The sequence below is a fragment of the Spermophilus citellus genome (assembly GCF_964194105.1).
Source record: "Spermophilus citellus genome assembly, chromosome: 6".
Taxonomy (NCBI): domain Eukaryota; kingdom Metazoa; phylum Chordata; class Mammalia; order Rodentia; family Sciuridae; genus Spermophilus; species Spermophilus citellus.
This window is the reverse complement of record NC_138187.1, coordinates 82,954,932-82,975,915: the sequence shown is the minus strand read 5'-3', so window position 1 is coordinate 82,975,915 and position 20,984 is coordinate 82,954,932. Positions and strand designations below refer to the sequence as shown.

The 20,984-nt window shown below is 34.4% G+C and overlaps 1 protein-coding gene across 8 annotated transcripts in view; it reads left to right on the top strand.

Moving 5' to 3' along the window:
- The window catches only part of ABI1 (abl interactor 1), a 99,874-nt gene that overhangs the window by 63,771 nt on the left and 15,119 nt on the right, over nucleotides 1-20,984 (top strand). For 4 of the 8 annotated variants that reach the window (XM_081298587.1, XM_081298583.1, XM_081298586.1 and 1 more), the window contains exons 3-7: nucleotides 4,797-4,973; nucleotides 9,858-9,872; nucleotides 10,584-10,684; nucleotides 12,166-12,306; nucleotides 17,650-17,750. In XM_081298587.1, coding sequence (XP_081154713.1) covers nucleotides 4,797-4,973; nucleotides 9,858-9,872; nucleotides 10,584-10,684; nucleotides 12,166-12,306; nucleotides 17,650-17,750 — 535 coding nt within the window. The remainder of the gene's footprint in view (nucleotides 1-4,796; nucleotides 4,974-9,857; nucleotides 9,873-10,583; nucleotides 10,685-12,165; nucleotides 12,307-17,649; nucleotides 17,751-20,984) is intronic. The other 4 variants (XM_081298589.1, XM_081298585.1, XM_081298588.1 and 1 more) reach the window with 1 other exon arrangement.

Genomic DNA, 20,984 nt, shown 5'->3' with positions numbered 1-20,984 from the left:
TTAGGCAATCTGTCAGTACTATATAAAATGACTCATTTTCTGAGATTCACAAGTCTGAGATTAGTTCCAGTATCAGGAATATAGTCTTTTACACTGTTTTCTACTCTATGAAATGTGTCTATGATGATGTGTCATTGCTTTGGTATGGTGATCAATTGGCAGCAATCAGTGGTGACATTATGGACATGCAGACTTAAATCTGGTAGCTTGATACCAGTTGGTGTTATGAGTCAATGGGTCCTTTACTATGAGTATTATATTAGTGACCCTTATGGTTCAATCTACAACTAAGTTGATCTTCATATTTTATGGGTAATCTTTTATAGTTTTCCAAGTAGCAGACCAAATAGCTTGTCCATTGGTAACAGTCAAGGGGTCAGTAAGAATAAAACAATATTTTCAAAGGAAATATTGGCCAGAAAAGAGAACATCTTTGAGTTTTGCCTGCCGAATCAAGCAGCCTCACACATTTTGAGTTCTGCATGGTTGGCACCAAGGTTGAACAATACAGAAGTCCACTGGGCACATAGGGTTTTAACATAGTTGAATCATCAGTGACCTTGGCCCAAGCATTTAAGGAACCTCTGAATCAAAGGCCTAATTGAACCAGAAGCTTTGTTTTATGTGGCAGCATAGAATAAGTTTTCCAGAAAGGGGGGTACCAGTTACTTTTTCATGTAGAGCTGAGATACTGTAGGGTTAGGTTGATTGCATTCTTGAATATGCCATTTCCATATAATGAGACTACCCTGGGCCTTTCTCATCTTGTTGGTCATGGGTTTGAGTTTACTTACTCCAAATGGTAATCTTTTTGTTAACTGGCAGGGGTCCTGGGAATCTGAGGTTTTTGTTGTGTTTCTTGGCTCTTAGTTTCTTTCTTTCTTTCTTTCTTTTTTTTTTTTTTTCTTTTTTACCTGTCCAAGATTTTATTAGCAGGACAGTCACAGAAGAGAAGGGGAGGGGGGGAGAGAGAGAGAGAAAAGAGAGGGGGAGAGAGAGAAAAGAGAGGGGGAGAGAGAGAGGAGACGGGGGGGGGGAGAGGGGAGAGTAAGAGAGAGAGGGAGAGTGAGAGAGTAAGAAGGCTCTTGGTTTCTTGTAGGAGAAAATTTCAGACAAGACATGAACCATAGTAAAAGCAAGGGGAAAGGAAAAGATGCACCTAAGGGAGAGAGGGTGGATTGCCGCAGTCTGGCTGGGCACAATTCAGGAGCCACTTGTCAAAAGAAACTAACTTTATTTTCAGAACCACACATGCCAAACAAAACAGCTCCTCAGGAAAACCCCTCAGAGCCCAACTGCCACCACGGGCTTCCCACTAACCACTCCCCCCCCCCCCCCCAATCCTCCTGCTCTTGAGGCGGATTGGCTGGGTTGCATGGGCAGAGCCAAAAAAAGTACCCCAATGAGCAGCTCCATGGTCTGAAAGGGCGGGAAACAGCCCAATGAGCATCACCGCAGAGGAGCCAATCATCAGCTGGCAGTCTGAAAGTTTGGTGGGGGAGGGGGGGCGCTTTGGCTGTGGCTCTCAACAGTGGATCCTTTGACAGTAGGGTTATATTGTGCCTCTTTGTTCCCTAGTTCTGTTGGGATCTTAGGAAAGTTTCAAGAGTCCTACCCAGATATCATTTCTTAATTCTTGACTGACTTTAGGATTGCATCAGATTTTTAAAAAATTTATTGTTATTGTTTTTTATACCTTTATTTTATTTATTTATATGTGGTGTTGAGAATCTAACCTAGTGCCTCATACATGCTAGGCAAGCGCTCTACTACTGAGCCCCAGCCCCTGCATCAGATTTTTAAATGCCTACTGCACACTGTTTTATCCAGGGTACCCAAAGTGAACCCCATGAGGTGGGGGGAATTTTGCTATTATAATAAGATTAAAATGATAGGCTACAGATCTAAGACATTCTCATTCACCTTGGTCCACTTGGACTGGTTCTAATTGGAACTTGTTATTTTTACAGATGTTATTTTTGGTGGACTTCACTTTTAATTGTCCTTTTTTTTTTTTTTTAAAGTCTGTATAAAGGTCACAAAATTCTCCCTTCAGGGTGATTTGTGTTCTTTTTGGCAGTGGGCTGGGAGGGATCTTAAAGTCCTCAGCCCAGAGACTAGCCTTAAGGAAAATAAGCATTATATGCCTTACTCTTTGTCTTCCAAGCATGTTAGCCAAAGATTTGATTGGTTCTGTTCACAGAAGCTGCAAATTTTCCTCCTTTACACACTCAGTGCAGATACTCATCTCTAACAGTTGTCTGAAAAGGACAGAACCTTATGTTTTCTCCCCTCACCAGACAGATATTAGTTCTTGTTCATGGGACAGACCTCCTGAGGCTGTCAGCCTGGTCAGAGGAAGCTCTTCCATCTGGAGGATAGTTGGCAATAACCAGTACATTATTAGGCCTTGTCTTTGAATCTACCTACTTTTGATACTCAGCCTGAAATATCTCTTCAGTTCAGCTTCATTAACAGCAAAGTAAAGGACCATTCACTTACATTCTCATGGACTTTTCTCAGTTCACGTTAACTGGCCTTACTTCTATTGCTAGAAAAACTTTGTTAATATTCCATCTTCATTGCCAGAAAAAATTGTGAAAAGTCGATGAGATTTTACCCTTGTAAGCTAATAGCTTCCACAGTTCTATGGATTCTGCTGGAAGACATGGGACTCCTGAATCAGAGACAAAGGACATCAATACTCATGGCAATTGCAGTAGCCAAGGAGTCAGCATTTGTAAAGCCCCAGTTTCTGCAGGATATGTCAAAGAGAGACAGGTGATGCTTGCACACAAATTTGGATGCACTACAGGAAAAGGACTCCCAGTGTAAGGGGCCACGCTGTGTGTGTGTGTGTGTGCGCGCGCGCACACACACACACACACACACACACAGAGCTGGGGTTGACGCTAGGGTCTTGAGCATGCTAGGCAGGTGCTCTACTACTGAGCCACATTCCTAGCCCAAGGGGCCACTGTTACCATTGCCTTGAATGCCTATATTATCTTTATTATATTGGACAGTAAACAAACTTGCCTTTTGCTTTCTAAGACACTGTTTGTTATATGTTCTATGTGTAATCAACCAGAACACAGGGAGGTAGTACATCTTCTTACAATGTATGGAATTATTTTGGAGTTGGGCTAGCATTTTTGATTATAGGTTCTTTCCCAACCAATTTAAAAATTCTGGTGAAATAAGACAGAATCTTTTTTTTTTTCTATTTTCTTTTTTGGTACCAGGGATTGAACTCAGAGGCACTTGACCACTGAGCTACATCCTCGAGCTCACTGAGTTGCTTAATGCCAAGCTGTTGCTGAGGCTGGCTTTGAAGTCAGCATCCTCCTGCCTTAGCCTTCCAAGCTGCTGGGATTGCAGGCATGCGTCAGGGTACCTGGCTAGGAAATAGAATCATAATGGATCTGTTATAGGCATAACATTAAGCTTTCTTTCTCCTGACAGTATCTTTTCTTTCCTCTTTTCCTGCTTTAATTCAGTTCAGAATTCTAGCATTTTCTCATCTAATCAACTATAGTTACCTCCTAACTGGTCTTTTAGTCAACGATAGTTGCCTATCAACTGGTCTTATACTGTCGATTGTCTTATTCTTTCTATCCTCAACATTTGTGTCAGAGGGATCTTTTTTTTAAAAAAAATATTTATTTTTTAGTTGTAGTTGGACACAATATCTTTATTTTATTTATTTATTTTTATGTGGTGCTAAGGATCGAACCCAGGGCTTCGCACGTGCTAGGTGAGCGCTCTACCACTGAGCCACAATCCCAGCCCCAGAGGGATCTTTTAAAATGGAGATATGATCATGTTAATTTAAATTTGTCATCAGTATCCCAGTATTGTTAGGACAGTGTTTAAATTGTTAAGCAGTTGAATGATTATTTCTTGGAATCACTCTGTTATCCAGTTTTTAAATGTTCACAACTAAATAAAAATACATAAAATAACTAAATAAAAATACGTAAAATTTTATTATTGTTGTTATTATTACTTTATGGTACAGGGGATGGAACCCAGGCCCTTGCATGTACTAGGCAAGTATTCTACCGTTTAGCTATATTCCCAGACCCCCCCCCCCCAAATATTTTTTAATGAGTTACATTTCTAGCTCCCCCAAAATATATTTTTTTAAAAAAACCTCATAGGCCATTAGTAAGTAGTCTGTACTAAGTAAGTAGAAGGCTTCTTGTTAATAGTTTATAACCTTTGCCTTTTATTTTTTCCTCTCATGTTTTTGTCTGTGTTCGGTCCTTCTGCGTTTTAATAATTTCCATGTTTGTCCCTTACTCCTATTCATATGTTTAATAAAATATATTTATCATGTAAAGACTAAGTGAATTCTTTTCACTCTAATTAAGTATCTTGCTCTGAACACTTTTCTGTAATTTCTAGTAATCTGTGCATATGTCACTATAGTGCTTACCTTCGTTGTGTTATAATTAGTGATTTCTTTTTCTGATCTGCATCCATGCTATGTAAAGTGGTAAAGTGTAAGATACTCAGTGCAGAACTCCTTAAGACATTGCTTTTCTGACAAGTTGTTTTAGTGTCAAATTTATTAAATTGGTGTTTTAATCACCTGTAAGTATACCTTGCTTTGAGACTTGAGGAAATTTATTTGTTTAATTTTGAAGATAAAGATAGTAAAGATAGAAAATAGACATGTGATACAGTCAGTCCCATGGTCCAACCTATATTTGGCCCAATATAGATGGACTCTCATGAATGTTATTTACTCCAAATAACACTTTCTTGCTTTGTTCAAATTTAAAATACAGACTGTGGATATTCATAAAGAGAAAGTGGCTCGAAGAGAGATCGGTATTTTGACCACAAATAAGAATACATCAAGAACTCACAAAATAATAGCACCTGCAAATATGGAGCGCCCTGTAAGATATATTCGAAAACCTATTGACTACACAGTTCTCGATGATGTTGGTCATGGTGTGAAGGTAAGCATTTTAAAGTACAAAGTACATAACTTGAATTAATTTTGGATGGGAGATATGGTGATAAGATAATTTTCTTAATTGATAGATTCTCTTTAGTAACTAACATTATAATTTTATATGTATTTAATATTAATTGTGTATTTTACTAAGCTTGGAACAGAATTTTACCTTTGGAAGAGGCTATATTCAGAAAGATAAGAAAACTTGAAAAAGCTGTTCATTCAGTAAATCATTTGAGTCCTAGACTACTGTTATAAATTTGTATTGTAAATGCTTTTACTGCTGAATAATATTTAAAAATAAAAAATTAAGTGCTTTCCAAAATTGGTTTAGCAAATAAATTATACATAATTTTGTCTTTTTAATCCTAAATATGTATGCATATTTGTGCACGTATGTACGTTGATATAGTTCTAGCAATTTATAAAAAATTGAAAAATTCATGAAATTTTCTTCATTATATTGTGTTGCTCCTTTCCCTCCCTGAAAAAAACCCCAAAATCAAAAAAACAACAACAAACCACAACAGACTTTTAGGAGAGAAATAAGCATGGCAGAATTAGCTGATCTTGACGGATACCTATAGTTTTTCAGTTTTGGATATTCATGTGTCATTTTGCAAGCATCTGGAATGACCCATATTCTTTAGCCATCTCTGCTTAAGATAAATTATTTCTCTGAAATATGATAGTCCCTTTGTTTGAGGACCATTATTTGATTTTGTTTCTGGTCTTTAGAATATTTTATAATAATTTTTAATGAGTGAAAGTGGAACTTTTCTACCTTGTTTTTCTGGCTATTGCTAGATCTGTTGCATTCCTCAATTTTCTGGGGTTCCTGATCCAGAAAGAACTATAGCCAACAGTAGTGGTCACATTTTACTCTTATCTAAGACTTTTGAAATCTTCTCTTCATTTTCATTAGTGGGAATTATATGTAAAGTTGGAATACTTCCAAATGTAGAGGAGACTGCTTGTTCCTTGTACCTTTTTCCAGATATGTGACTGTGGTTGTAAAAGAGGCAAAATTGCGTTTTAAGAGTCTAGGAAAACCTTATTTTGTATTATTACCCATCTTGGGATTAAAATAGACACACACGTACCCTATACATAGTTATAAGTTTACCTGTATACACACATACACATACTCACTCATTCACTCACTTTGCTTTCTTTTGTCTCATCTTGATTTTTCTTCCTACTAAAACTAAAAAAATTCTGTCTCATTAGAAGTGAATAACCTCCTTTATCTCATCCTTCCACTAATTGTGTGTTTAAAATGCATTACTTAGCAGAATATAAGGTGAGTCCTAATTTTAAAACAAAGTTTTGGGTGAGAAAACTTAACTATGGCATCAGGTGTGCAGGTAGTCAATGTAAACATAGCACAATATGCTGAAATGGCATGGATGTGAATTTTGGCAGTATGCTTTCTAGCTATAAGATATTTTGAGAGATTTGTTTTAAAGTTGTTTCTTGTGGTAAGATACATGTAACACAAAATTTACCATTAACTATTTTTAAGTGTATAAATCTGTGACTGAGTACAGTCATTTGTTGGACTGTCTATATTTAATATACTTTTGGATACTGGTAGGAGTATGTGAAAATCCTGTACCTTAGAAGTTGTTATATTGTGTATTTGCCCATATTTGTTTCTGTGGTATACACACACAAACAATTATTTCCCCTTTTAGTCTCATTACTGTTTTATTTTCCTAGTTTTGTGATTTCTGTAAAAGATCATTTTGCTCTTAAAATTTCTTTAGGACTGTAGAGGTGTATGAAATTAAGAAATTTGGAGAATAGTTAATGAACAAATATCAGGGCCAAAATTATGAGAAGGAGAATTTGAAGCTATTATAAAATTAGTATTTTAAGTATAAGGAAATACTTCAAGCTCTAAAGCTATTTTATTATTCTTTGCCTATTTTTCTCTTTAGCAATTTGATTTCCTATTGACTTGTAAAAGTTCTTTTTCTGTTATGGAAATTTGTCCCTCATAAATTGTCAAATATTATTTCTTCATATTGCTGTTTGGCTTTTAACTTTGATGTTTTAGCATTTTCAAAATATATACAGAATTTTAAAAATTGCATCTAAGTAGATTAATAATCCTATACCAGGTTTTATGCTTGAAACTTCCACACTTCAAAATTAATGTTGTATCATATTTTACTATTTTTTTGTTATAAATTTAAGTGTTTGGAATTTGTATTTCATACACTTGGGCTTCATTTAAATAGTGTTTATTTAGTTAATGCATTTTATGTGGCAAAATAGATGGTATACACAAACTTAATAGGAATTTAAATCTGGCTTGATTTTGTTTTGGAAACAATGTAAGATATGGATAAAAGAATCCCAGTATAGTGAAACTACCAGAATATGTGCATAAAGGGAATGAAAGATGACAAAGTATAAGTGAGCACAAAGTTCAGAGTAATAGATAGGCAAAGGCTGGGACACTTAGCAGAGAAGTTTATGTTATTATTGATAAACAAAATAACAAATTTATGGCCTAGTTCATAAGTTTACCAAGGACTTTCCATATATATTAGTGTTCCTGTGCTTGCTTGCTTATTTATTTATTTATTGGTTCTAATCACTTATACATGATGATAGAAAATTCTTCAATTCATTGTACATAAATGGAGCAGAATTTTTAATTTCTCTGGTTGTGCATGAAATAGAGTCACACCCTGTACTTATTTTTATGCTTCAAAAAGACAATGTGATATAGTAGTTGTTGGATTTTATTGGTGGTATTAAAAGATAAACATTAAAATTTGGTAACTCCAGACCACAGGGCATGTGAGAAGAAATTCACGGAAGTAAGACAACGAAAATATTTTGTTAGTTAGAGGTTATTTGGCAATTTCGGATTGGTAAAATCTCTAGAGATTAGTTGTCAATTTTCTGATTATTTTGAGTTGGTTTTGGTTTGCTTTGTCAGAACCTAGAACACCAGTTTTTTTTTTTTTTTAAGCATAATGGCCTCCCAGTTCATTTAACAGTGTAGTTGCCAAAGCTTTATAATATTTCCATAGGGATGTTATTTTTAAAAATGAGTTGAGCTAATTAGTCATTTCAAAGAAAGAATTGGCCTTACATACCTTTAATAGCTATCATATGTAAATCTCTGATCTATTTAGGGATAGAAAAAGAGAGAAACCAGAGAGTTTTTAACCTGTGATTCCAGGGAAATGGTAAAATTACTTATTCATAAATGTAACTGTTGGGCTGCGGTTGTGCTCAGTGGTAGAGCACTCACCCAGCATGTGCGAGGCCCTGGGTTTGATCCTCAGCACCACATAAAAATAAATAAATAAAATAAAGGTATATAAAAAATTTAACTGTTAAGAAAATGAAGTAGAAATCTTAGGAAAATAAGAAAGGTCTTAATTTGGATATGTTTTGGGTATATTTAAGTAGATATTTAACTTACATTATTTCAGGTTATTCACAATCAAAATATTCTGAATTAGATTATTTCCTACAGCCTCAGATTTTCTATCTACTTATAAGACACTTAATAAAGGAGGCTGAGCTCCATAAAATGTTAAAGATTACACCATTGCATAGAAGCAGAGTTCAGTTAGATTTTTCATTCCCAATCCAGTTCTCTTTTTTTTCTTTCCTTTGTGACAAGCTTACCCTTGGATGTTAATGTTTTTGGTTTCCTGTTTACTTGAAATAAATGAGAAGAGATGTGTGATCATATTTAGAATATTTTTGGTTAAAGATAATGATTACTGTATTGTAATGCATATGCATTATAAGAGATATATATATCTGTGTATCTTATCAAGATCCTAATAGTAGTCACATTTATTTTCCTAAATTCAGGTGTGAAATGAAGTGGTTAGGTAGTGTTCCAGACATTGTTTTTCAGTCACTGTGAGCCCTATTATTTTATGCAAACATTAAAGAATACCAAATTTCTGGCACAGTTTCTATAAATGAGAACATATCTAAGTAAATTCTTCTATTGGATGATTTCCTTAGAGTCACCTGAAAAGTGGTACATGTTAAGGACAAAAACTTGAAACCCAAAAAAGTCTATAAAAAATAAGATTCTAGAAACTGAAGTTTTTTTTCCTTAATGGCATAGTGTAAGCAGTAATGTTTTAGAGCTATACACATTGTTTGATACATGTAAGCTAGTAATCTTTCAAAGAAGTAGTCCTTAGAATCAAAGCATACTTTTTTGCATTTTGAATTCTGGTTAAACTGGTTCAGAAGAAAACTCAGGACTAAGAGCAACAAAACAACTTTCTGTTAGTGTTGGCTTACTCAGGATTTGACTTTATAAGCTAGAAATGAGAGGGTTTTCCAGACCCCGTTTGCTTTACTGAATTGGGTCCCTTACTGAATTTGGAAGCAACCTGTGGTTTTGAATTGCTTTGATTAGTGCACCATAGTTACACATAACAGTCTAGTACTTTTTATAATATACTACCATTGAAGTAATGCTTACACATGAACACTCACTATCCAGTGGTCTTAAGACTTGTAGAATGATGTATTAAAATAGGTTTACATCTAATGAATTATTGTGATTAAACTTCATCTTATGAACTAATCAGTTGAATTAGTTCCATAGGATAAAATTTTGATCTAAGAAATTATTGGGCTCATATGAGCTTGACATAATTAAGTTGTGGTTTCCTTACAGATTTCTTTCTTTTGAAAACTATATGAAATGCATAAGTATTTTCCTAGTAATTATAGATAACTTTTTTTTTTAACAAAATATTTGAAATGTGGCTGGATTTAAGCTTAATAACAAAAATTGAATAACTATAAATGTAAACCTGTCCTATCAAATAATACATCTAGAATTAATTTCTACTTTTTCCCCCCTTTTTATGCCAACGTAAAGTGGCTAAAAGCCAAGGTAAGAGACACTACTTATCACTTGATCCACAGTATTTCCTCTATATTGATAGAGACCGCAGAGCCACTAAAATTTGAAAACTCTTCTTATGTCTGTCTGCTTTTCCCTATAGGATTTATGTAGATTAAATATACTCAAACTCGGTTCAAATCAGCAACACTTAGCTTGGCTGTGTTAATATATCAAAGATATGTTGACATTTGCATTTACATAGGAACATTAATTTTGCTAACATTTATTGCTTTGCTCATTTTTTTTTTGATAACTGCCTTGCTTTCATTGACTTACAATTAGGAGGTTTCCCAGACATCATATGTGACTTTGTTACTGAATTATTAGATAATTTTTCAGATGGGTATCTTAACAAATTGACAGTGAGTTCATGTTTATGCATACATTTCAGAAATTCAAAGCAATTAAGTATTTGAATGCAGATAAGTTTGATTTCCACAAACATGTTTAACAATAAAATAATATATAAAATTCAATAATCATACCTGTATTTTAACATAAATTGATGTAAATGGCATAAAATAATAGGAAAGACTGAGTGCAGGTGGTTCCTGAGTTATTAAAATGTACCAAAGTCTTTATTAAATCTGTCTGGGAATCCTTACTTCACATTCTGATATTAAAAAAATAATACATAGTGTTAAAACATCAAGAGAACAATTTGATATAAAAATAAATGCTTTTCTTTCCACATTTTAGCATGGAAATAACCAGCCTGCAAGAACTGGCACACTGTCTAGAACAAATCCTCCTACTCAGAAACCACCAAGTCCTCCCATGTCAGGCCGGGGAACGTTGGGGTAAGAATTCAGCTGCATTTTACAAAAGAATTTCTGTGTTAAAAGATGTTTCTTAAATGTATGGATCTTTGTCTTGGGACACACTTTATGTGACACTATCTTTTATAAATTGCTTTTGATTCTTATTTCCCTTAATAGAATCCAAAATGAATCTCCCTGCTTAATAATATTCCTTGTAGAAGTCTGTACTAGAAAAGTTAGTTCTTTTGTGGATGTATAAATTTATTTTTTGTCTTTCATTTTTTTAAATTAAATATAAATCTAACTTTAGTTTATTTCAGATGGAGTGAATTTTGCATATAAATGGTTGTCTTTGCTTATATTTATAGTATTTATTTAACAGAACTAATAAGTGGTCTACTTTGTGTAGTTTTACTTAGTAGTCTGTAGCTCCTCTGTTTCTCTTATTACATGGCACCTGAGACTTAGGTACTTTTTACTTGGAGTACTTCTGCATGTGCATTGGCTGGTAATCTTGAGCCCCTTTATACTAGAGTAGCTTTATGAGAAGTCCCATTGGAGAAATAGAAAAGGTAAGGATGGTTTCTTTCTTCCCAGTGCTCATGACACTAAATATACAGAATACTTACCAGACAGTTTTATTTTTTAAATGACTAAGCTACCCACTGCCCTGCACACTTTTCTTTTTTTTTTTTCTTTAAAATTTTAAATTGGTTTTTTAAAAAATAAATGACAGCAGAATGGCTGAGCACCTTTTTAAAATAGTCTTGCTAAGTTGCTTAGTGCCTCACTAAGTTGCTAAGGCTGGCCTCAAACTTACGATGCACCTGCCTCCTCAGTTGCTGAGAGTATAGGTGTGTGCCACCACACCTGGCTTTCTAAGACATTTCTGAAAAATTATTGACCTTAACACAGGAGATATTAAATTAGATTTTTTGGTTTTGGTAGAGAGGTTGACCAAGAATTGGAGCTTAATTTCTATTTTCATTCTTTACTTGGAGCTTAATTTCTATTTTCAGTCTTTAAACTCTTTGTCTCTTAAAAAAATGAAGTTATTGCAAAAGTAAAGATCATTTATTTAGATATCAGTGACTGCAGTTAGAGTCAAAATGTACTTCTCCACATATACTTCTCATGTTGAGGTTTGGAAACATTACAAAGGAAATATTTTAGCTTCCTATGTAAAGGACAGGACTTGTGGGTGACTGAAGTGGGAATAAAGTACATTTCAAAGTTTTATATTATTGAGCATAAAAATTGTAACCATTATTTTTAAAAATAAAAAACTTTAAATTACCCTTCCTTTAGTTTTCCTATGTTAAAGTAGCAAATTTTAGTTTTTTTGTAATAGTAACAAAAATTCATATGCCCCAGCTAAGAATTATTTTTTTATAAGCTTTATTAATTTTTTTAAAAAAAATCTGTTATACTTATTCACAAAGGGACAGTCACAGATTTGTTAGAAGGGATATTGTTTTATCTCTCTTATTCATTTATTTCTTTGTTTTCTTCTTCTTTAGACGAAATACTCCTTATAAAACCCTGGAACCTGTTAAACCCCCAACAGTTCCTAATGATTATATGACCAGTCCTGCAAGACTTGGAAGTCAGCATAGTCCAGGCAGGACAGCTTCTTTAAATCAGAGACCAAGGACACACAGGTAAACCTTCAGGTTCAGCATTTGAACATTTGAGTGTTATTGATAATGTAAAAGGTGCTAAGGTGAAGTACTACTCTAATGTTAATATTGAATGTGAAAGTCAAGAGTGATGATAATATATGTGCTTCTACAAATTGGTGTTATAATTCCTGAATTTTAGATTTTTAATTTTTTTGTGGTACTGGAGATTGATCCTGACGCTTTGCATATGCTAGGCAAGTACTCTACCACTGAGTTACTCACCTAGGGTGTTTTTCTTTTTTCAATGTATGTTTTTACTATTAACAAATTGTTAATATTTCTCCCTTTTGACAAAGATAGAGTTGTATATTTGAATTAAAGCTAAAGAATGTTTTTTTTAAGTGGTCTTTCAAAAAAGCATGAGGGAAGGGGCCGAGGTTATGGCTCAGTGGTGGAGTGTTTGCCTAGCTTGAGTGAGGCACTGGGTTTGATCCTCAGCACCATATAAAAACAAATGAATAAAATAACGGTATTGTGCCTCCCTAAAAAAGTTAAAAAATAACAAAACAAAACACAAGGAAGGTACAGAATGGGAGAAAATCTTTGCCTCTGGCAGCTTAGATAGAGCATTAATATGTAGGATATACAAAGAACTCATAAAACTTAACAAACAAACAAAACCCACTCAATAAATGGTAAAGGAACCGAAGAAGTACTTCACAGAAGAAGAAATAGAAATGGTCAACAAATATATGAAAAAATGTTCAACATCTCTAGCAGTTGGATAAATGCAAATTAAAACTACACCAAGATTCCATCTTACTTCAGTCAGAATGGCAATTATCAAGAATACAAGTAACAATAAATGTTGGTAAGGATGTAGGGGGAGAAGGTACATTCAGACATTGCAGGTGGGACTACAAATTGGTGCAACCACTCTGGAAGGCAGTATGGAGATTCTTCAGAAAAGTTGGAATGGAACCAGCATTTGACTGACCCAGTTATGCCACTCCCAAAGGACTTAAAATCAGCATATTATAGTGACACAGGCACATCAGTGTATAGCAGTTCAATTCACAATAGCCAAGCTGTGGAACCAAACTAAGTGCCCTTCAATAGATGAATGGGGGCTGGGAATGTGGCTCAAGTGGTAGTGCCACTCGCCTAGCATGCATGAGGCCCTGGGTTTGATTCTCAGCACCACATAAAAATAAAATAAAGATATTGTGTCCACCTAAAACTAAAAAATAAAAAACCCCCAGATGAATGGATAAAGAAAACATGGTATATATTAACAATGGAATATTACTCAGCCATAAAGAAGAATGATTATGGCATTTGCTGATAAATGGATGGAACTGGAAACTATGATGCTAAGTTGAAATAAGTCAGTCCAAAAAACCAAAGACTGAATGTTCTCTCTGATATGTGGATGCTAATGCATAGTAACTGGGTGGGGCAGAGGATGGAAGAATAGAAGTTCATTGGTTTAGACAAAAGGGAATGAAAAGAAGGGAGGGGGATAGAAATAGGAAAGTGAGTGAATTGGACATAACTTTCCTATGTTCACATATGAATATTCGGCCAGTGACACTCCACATTGTGTACAACCACAGTAATTAGATCCTAATTAGAGTAAGTTATGCTCCATATATGTATGTCAAAATACATTCTTCTGTCATATATAACTAAAAAGAACAGATAAAAGTTTTTTAAAAAGCACGGGGGCGTAGTTCAGTGGTAGAGTGCATACTTAGCATTTCTTGAAGCCTTGGGTTCAGCATACCCTCATATTTCACCTCCCCCAAAAAACCCACATGGCAACAAAAGCTTAAATACCACAGAAGTTATATAGCATGATTTAAATTTTAAAGAAGTTGAAGAAAGATGATTTCACTTATTTCTGAAAAAGAATTTCTAAGAGAGTTGATGTTTTTATGAGTATGTTATTATATGTAGTATTAAAAAATGTAGAAATCAAATACCCCATTGGGTGTTTTAAAAACTTAGGGAGTGTAATATATGTTCTGTAAGGTATGTATTAAGTATCCAACTTGATGGATTAATTCAAATTGAACTATTTCTTCAATTTTACCTCTCAGTAACATGGGCAAGGAACCTCTCTTTGCCTTGACTTTTAGGTTGGTGAATTAGAGCTAACTTACTACCAAAATTATTTGTGAGGATTCAACAAAGTAGGGCACATGAAATTGATAAATGCTAGGTAATTGCTAATTGTTGCTGTTGTTCTTATGGTAAATGCATTATTGTGATGATACTGCATATACCATGCCAGGTCAAATTCAGTGAGGACCAAAATTATTCTTTTTTTGTGTTTGTTATTTACTTGATCAAAGTATGGTTTTCCCTTGTAGTGGAAATAGTAATAGTTTAATTGTATTCAACAAGGGAATACTAAGAATTACTTTATTAGATACTAAGCATATACCAATAAGGAATAGGGTGTTTTTGTTCTTGTTTTTCAGGCGCTCATTCTGTTAGAACAGGGGTCAACATACTTTTTCTATTAATAGCCAGATTGCTAGTATTTTAGTATTTGAGGGCCACATGATCTCTATTGCAGTTACTCAGTTTTTTCATTGTAGTGCAAAAGTAGCCATAAACGAGTATATAAATGAGCATCACTGTGTTCCAGTAAGGCTTTATTTATGTCACTGAATTTTTTTTTTTAAAGAGGGAGGGAGGGAGGGAGGGAGGGAGGGAAGGAGAGAGAGAGAGAGAGAGAGAGAGAGAGAGAGAGAGAGAGAATTTTAATATTTTATTTTTTTAGTTATCGACGGACACAACATCTTTGTTTGTATGTGGTGCTGAGGATCGAACCCGGGCCGCACGCATGCCAGGCGAGCGCGCTACCGCTGAGCCACATCTCCAGCCCCTATGTCACTGAAATTTGAATTGATTTTTTTAAAATGTAAAAAATGTTTTTATCTACCAGGCAAAAATCAGGAAGTGGGTTGGGCATGGTTGCCCAGGCCTGTAATCGCAGCAGCTCAGCAGACTGAGATAGGAGAATCGCAGGTTCAAAGCCAGCCTTGGCAATAGCAAGGTGCTAATAAGCATCTTAGTGAGACCCTATCTCTAAATAAAATACAAAATAGGGCTGGGGATGTGGCTTAGTGGTCGGGTAGCCCCAAGTTCAATCCCTGGTACAAAATAAATAAATAGATAAGTAGATAAATAAATAAATGGAAGTGGGCCAGTTTTAGCCTAATCCATAACTTACCAACCCATATTTATAAAAAAGGTATTTAAGACAGCAATTGTAGATCATAATAAATGCAAAAATATATTTATGCCTGTGATGCAGTGATGGTACAAAGCTTAGTATTCATCATTTGTCTTGGGGGAGTTTAGGAAGGCCCTCACATTTAAGCTGTTTTATTATATCAATGGTATTTTTTTTTTCTTTTGGTAATGGGGTAGAACTAAGGAGCACTTTACCACTGATTGCATCTCCAATCTTCTTTATTTTATTTTTTAGTTTTGAGACAGGGTTTAAATTGGTGAGGGGCAAAGTTTCTGAGGCTTGCCTTGAATTTGTGACCTCAGCTCCTTAATCACTGGTATTGTAGGTGTGGACCACTTCTCCTGGCTCAGTGGCTCCCCCCCATTAAAATGTAATAATGTAAAGATAAATTTATCATATTGGAGAAGAAAATAAAAATCTTATCCAAGCACTGCAAATCTTTGCTCTTTTGGGCTTGTGGGCTTATTGTGCAAATGTTGGTTTTTAAATACAACATGAACTGGGTATTGTGGCTTGCGCCAAGTACTTGGGAAGGTGAGGTAGGAGGGTTGCTTAACACCAGGAATTCAGGGCTATTCTAGGCAATCTAGTGGGACTGTGTCTCAAAATTAAGCAAATAAAATCCAGAGCCAAAGGCTACATGTGTACATAAACATGTTTTCACACATGTATGTCTCACAGCTAAAAGGACAGTATATCCCTAGTAAGTAGAATACTAGGGGATTGATTAGAGTTTACCAACAACAGTTATTCCAGAATATTTATGCTGAACTTTACTATTTTTTTTCTGTTGATATTATGCTTACTTTCTAATAAAATTTATATTTTATCAGATTTTTTAAAAAATTAAGGTCAAGTTACCAATTATTTCTCTAATACCATCTTTTTGAGTCTAGACTAGTAGGGAAGAAGATAGTTGTTTAAAAAGTAAACACAGGGGCTGGGGATGTGGCTCAAGCGGTAGCGCGCTTGCCTGGCATGCGTGCGGCCCGGGTTCGATCCTCAGCACCACATACCAACAAAGATGTTGTGTCCGCCGAGAACTAAAAAAATAAATAAATATTAAAAAAAAATACTCTCTCTCTCCTCTCTCACTCTCTCTTAAAAAAAAAAAAAAAAAAAAAAGTAAACACAGCGCAGTGGTATACACCTATAATCCCAGTGGCTTGAGAGGCCAAGGCAGGAAGATTGCGAGTTCAAAGCCAGCCTCAGCAACTTGGCCAGACCCTGTTTCAAAATAAAAAAGAAAAAAGGCTGGAGATGTGGCTCAGTGGTCAATCCCTGGTACCAAAAAAAAAAAAAAAAAAAAAAGTGAACACAAAAATCTTAGATATTCTTTTAGACTTCTCCTGCTATAGAAGCAACTAATTCTTTAGGAGATGAATAGAGTTTTTAATATAAATTTCAGACCATGATTAATTACTCTTATTTTGTTTGCTAGTATCTTATAATTCTCTTTGTTAGTGTCCATAATTATTATTATTATTTTTTCCTTCCCCAGTGCTAGGGATCTGAATCCAAGGCCTCATGCATGTTAGGAAAATGCCCTACCACTAAGCCACATTCCTAACCCTATATTACACTGTTTGAAAAATGTTTCTTTATGCTTCACTATGAATTCCATGATAGTGTGGTTCTTTTCCGCATTGCTAACTGCATGTTTTAAATACACTTGTCAACTCCCTGTACTGTGAGATTTTTATTGACCATACCTTTCTCAACAGAGAAGGTTCCAGGTAGTGTGTTACTGCATTGGTTTCAGATGTTGAGAACTAGAGTGAAACACAAGAGCCACTCACTTCAAGTGTAAGAGTGAAGTTTTATAATAAACAGTTTTAAAGTTTACACACACAATCATAAAAGAAGCTTTTAGTGGGTTGATAATTACTTTTTTTTTTTTTAATGTCTCTTACTATGTTGCCCATGCTGGATTTGAATTCCTGTTCTCGAGGTGATACTCCTGCTTTGGCCTTCTGAGTAGCTTGTACTGCAGGCATGCACAGCCACTGTTGGTTAACCTTTGTTGTTGTTGTTGGGTTTTGGCGGGGGAGTGGGGGGTTCTTATTTTTAATCTGTAGAATTGCTGCTTTCAGGCTTTTTTTTCTTGTTTGCAGTGGAAGTAGTGGAGGAAGTGGAAGTCGAGAAAATAGTGGAAGCAGTAGTATTGGCATTCCCATTGCTGTGCCTACACCTTCACCACCCACTATTGGACCAGGTATGTCATTTATTACTTTAATATGTGGTAATATTTCTGAATTTTATTATGAAAGGTTAAAATAAATTAGTAATATTAGAGAGAATTATTTCTTACATTCATGATTATGGAATAACAAATTTAACAATATTTTAGATTCATTTTCTTGTCCTATTTTTTTTTTTTTTCTTTTTGAGTACTAGGGATTGAACCCAGGGGTGCTTTACCATTGAGCCCCCTCCCCAGCCCTTTTTACTTTTGATTTTGAAGTAGGGTCTTGCTAAATTGCTGATGCTCGCCTCTGACTTGTGGTTCTCCTACCTCAGCCTCCTGAGTTTCTGGGATTACAGGCATGAGCCATCACACCTGGCTTTTAGATTCATTTTCACAAAGTCATTAGGATTTCACCAGCTATTTCTTATGTATTAAATAGCTTCATTAAGTAACTTTTTGACCATTTTTGCTTTATCTTGTCTTTGTCAGTAGTCAAGAATGATATTATTTCAAGAGCAAATCAATATTGTATGATATTTCAGCCAAAGGATCAGTATATAAAGGTCACTTGTTTCCAAGAGATTTTATGTTGCCTTGTGTATTTTAACTCTGATGCTTGTTCTATTATAACTTTCACTATATATTTCTGTGAAATGCAGTGAATATAAAGTGAGGTTAAAATAGGAAAAGTTCTTTTCCTTTTTAGAAAATACACAAATTTAAGATATCCTTGGGAAACATTAAATGAGCCTCCTGAATTTTAGAAAATGAAATGGAGACTTTTGATAATGTTAAAGTGTACATTTTAAAAGTAAATATGATAATGAGAAATATTTTGGGGAAAAAATCTTAGCTTCTCAAATTTACTTTTGAAGGAGCAACAGGTACTTTTAACAGGCATGTTTTACAGTTAATACAGTTATAAATTCAGTAGCCTTTTTACATAGTAAAAGACTTATTTGAGCAAACTTATGTATAAGTGTCTCTTTTTTCTTTCCAATATATTGTGTTTTTCTGCTATAGAATGTTTAGTTCTCTTTTCTTGCACTCTGACCTGAATTATAAACTATTTTATTAGAAAATATTTCTGTCCCTCCTCCTTCTGGAGTTCCACCAGCACCACCTCTGCCACCAGTTCTCCCAGTGAGCACTGTGATAGGTGAGATTGCATAACCACTGGAGCCATTGAACTTACTTTGTAAAATTCATAATAAACTCCTTTTTAGCTAATAGACTGGTAGCTATTATAGTTAATAGATTATAGTTGTTAATACAAAGGCTAAAGTATGAAATCTAATTTACACTAATTTCTTCAGGAAAAAGCCTCTGAACTTACATAGTAAACAAATATATAGTAATCTTTTTCTAATATTAGACATTTCTGCGTGTGTTTTATAACCAATTTAATTTGGTTTTTATTTGTCACTTATAGATTTTTGTAGAATTATAACAATGATCGTTAAAAAGAAATTTCTAAAAGTCCACAATAGAATTCCCTCTCCCCAAGAGTGAAGATTGGTTTGGTATATATACCAAAGGATTGGGGTGAAGGTAGTGACAGGAGGAAGAAAATTGAAAGGAAAATGTTTGGATGTGGGATGCTCTGATGATTTTCTGTGGACTACAGTTTGAAAAACTCTGATATAACCTTGTTTATATGATAGCTAAGAATGCCATGAAATGGTCTTCTCAATAAAATGCATTTAATTGTTCCAAGTTGGGGAGGGATTAGATTGAACATATAAGTAGTTGCACACATATACTCAGTATAAAAACTGTTCAGCATAGAAATACACTTTAGTAGTAATCTAGGTAGAAATGGATAATGAAGTATTTCAAATAATGAGACGTAAGTTTCAGTTTAGGTAAAATATAGCTGTGTGGCAACATCTTTTCAAAACATTTGCACATATATAAAAGGAAAAAGGAAGAAAGTAGGCAATAAGAAAAGAGCTTGATAAAAGAAATTGTTGACAGGAATTCTGTGTAAAAATAGAATACCTTCAACCTAATTATTAATCAGGGAAAATAAAACCACATTGAGACACTATATTATAACCACTGGATAGGTAAAAAATGTACAAGTCCACTGGTATTAATGTTGGTAAGGATGTGTCATAGTTGAAATGTACATTGCTGGTGGGTATTTTAGTTGATATATACTTACTTTATAAAATAATTTTTTGTTAAACCTGGTCAAGTTGGACATGTTGCTACCCTAGATTTATCAATTTCATTTCTAGATATTTACACTGGAGCATTATTTCCCAAAATATGGTTAAGTGACCCCTGAGAGTTGCCATGATCCTTTCTTAAGAGTTTTTGAGGTTATTACCATATTCGTTGTTTGTCTTTTTCATTAACATTCTATTGGAAGTATACAGTGGACTTTCCAGGGGCTACATAAAGTATAATAAAGTCACTGCTACATGGTAGAATAAAATAAAATAAGTTAGTCATATTAGATAGAATTATTTATTAAATTCGTCATTATGGAATAACAAATTTAACAATATTTTAGATTCATTTTCTGTCCTATTTTTTTTTTTGAGTACTAAAGATTGAACCCAGGGGTGCTTTACCACTGAGCCCCCTCCCCAGCCCTTTTTACATTTGATTTTGAAGTAGGGTCTTGCTAAATTGCTTAGGCTGTTCATGTGTTTCAAAAATTTATCAGAAAAATTTCTAATATAGTAATTATCTATACTTATAACCCATATCAACAAAAGGTTTTTGAGGTTCTCTAGTTTTTTAGGGCAACCCTAAGACCAGAAATCGAAAACCACTGTCTTTGAGCAGAGTTAGACACCAGTTATCTATATCCAGAAACTAGTTAGAAATGTAAGTTCTTAGATCTCATTCCATTTCATGTTTAGTCAAAAACTCTGAAGGTGGGATCCAGCAATCTGTATAGCAAGCTCTTAAAGTGAAATTCTGATTATTGTTGAAGTTTGAGAACAGTTGTCCTAGGGAAATTCGGGAATCATATTTAGGAATTTTTGTAGTAGTGGTAATAGTAATGGCACAAGTTGTATGGATATATACCTTTATTTTATTATGGCAACCAAATGTTTAATAACAGAATCAATAAATAGTGTATTCACATATGAATAGAGTAACAGAAATGAATGACAGACACATTGGTATGCTTACCTACATGGATGAAAAATAGTATTCAGAGTAAAGAGTACTTCAGTTATATGTATAGATTCATTCCATTGCAAAAAAGTATAAATTTGTAAAAAATCTTTTATGTTTATT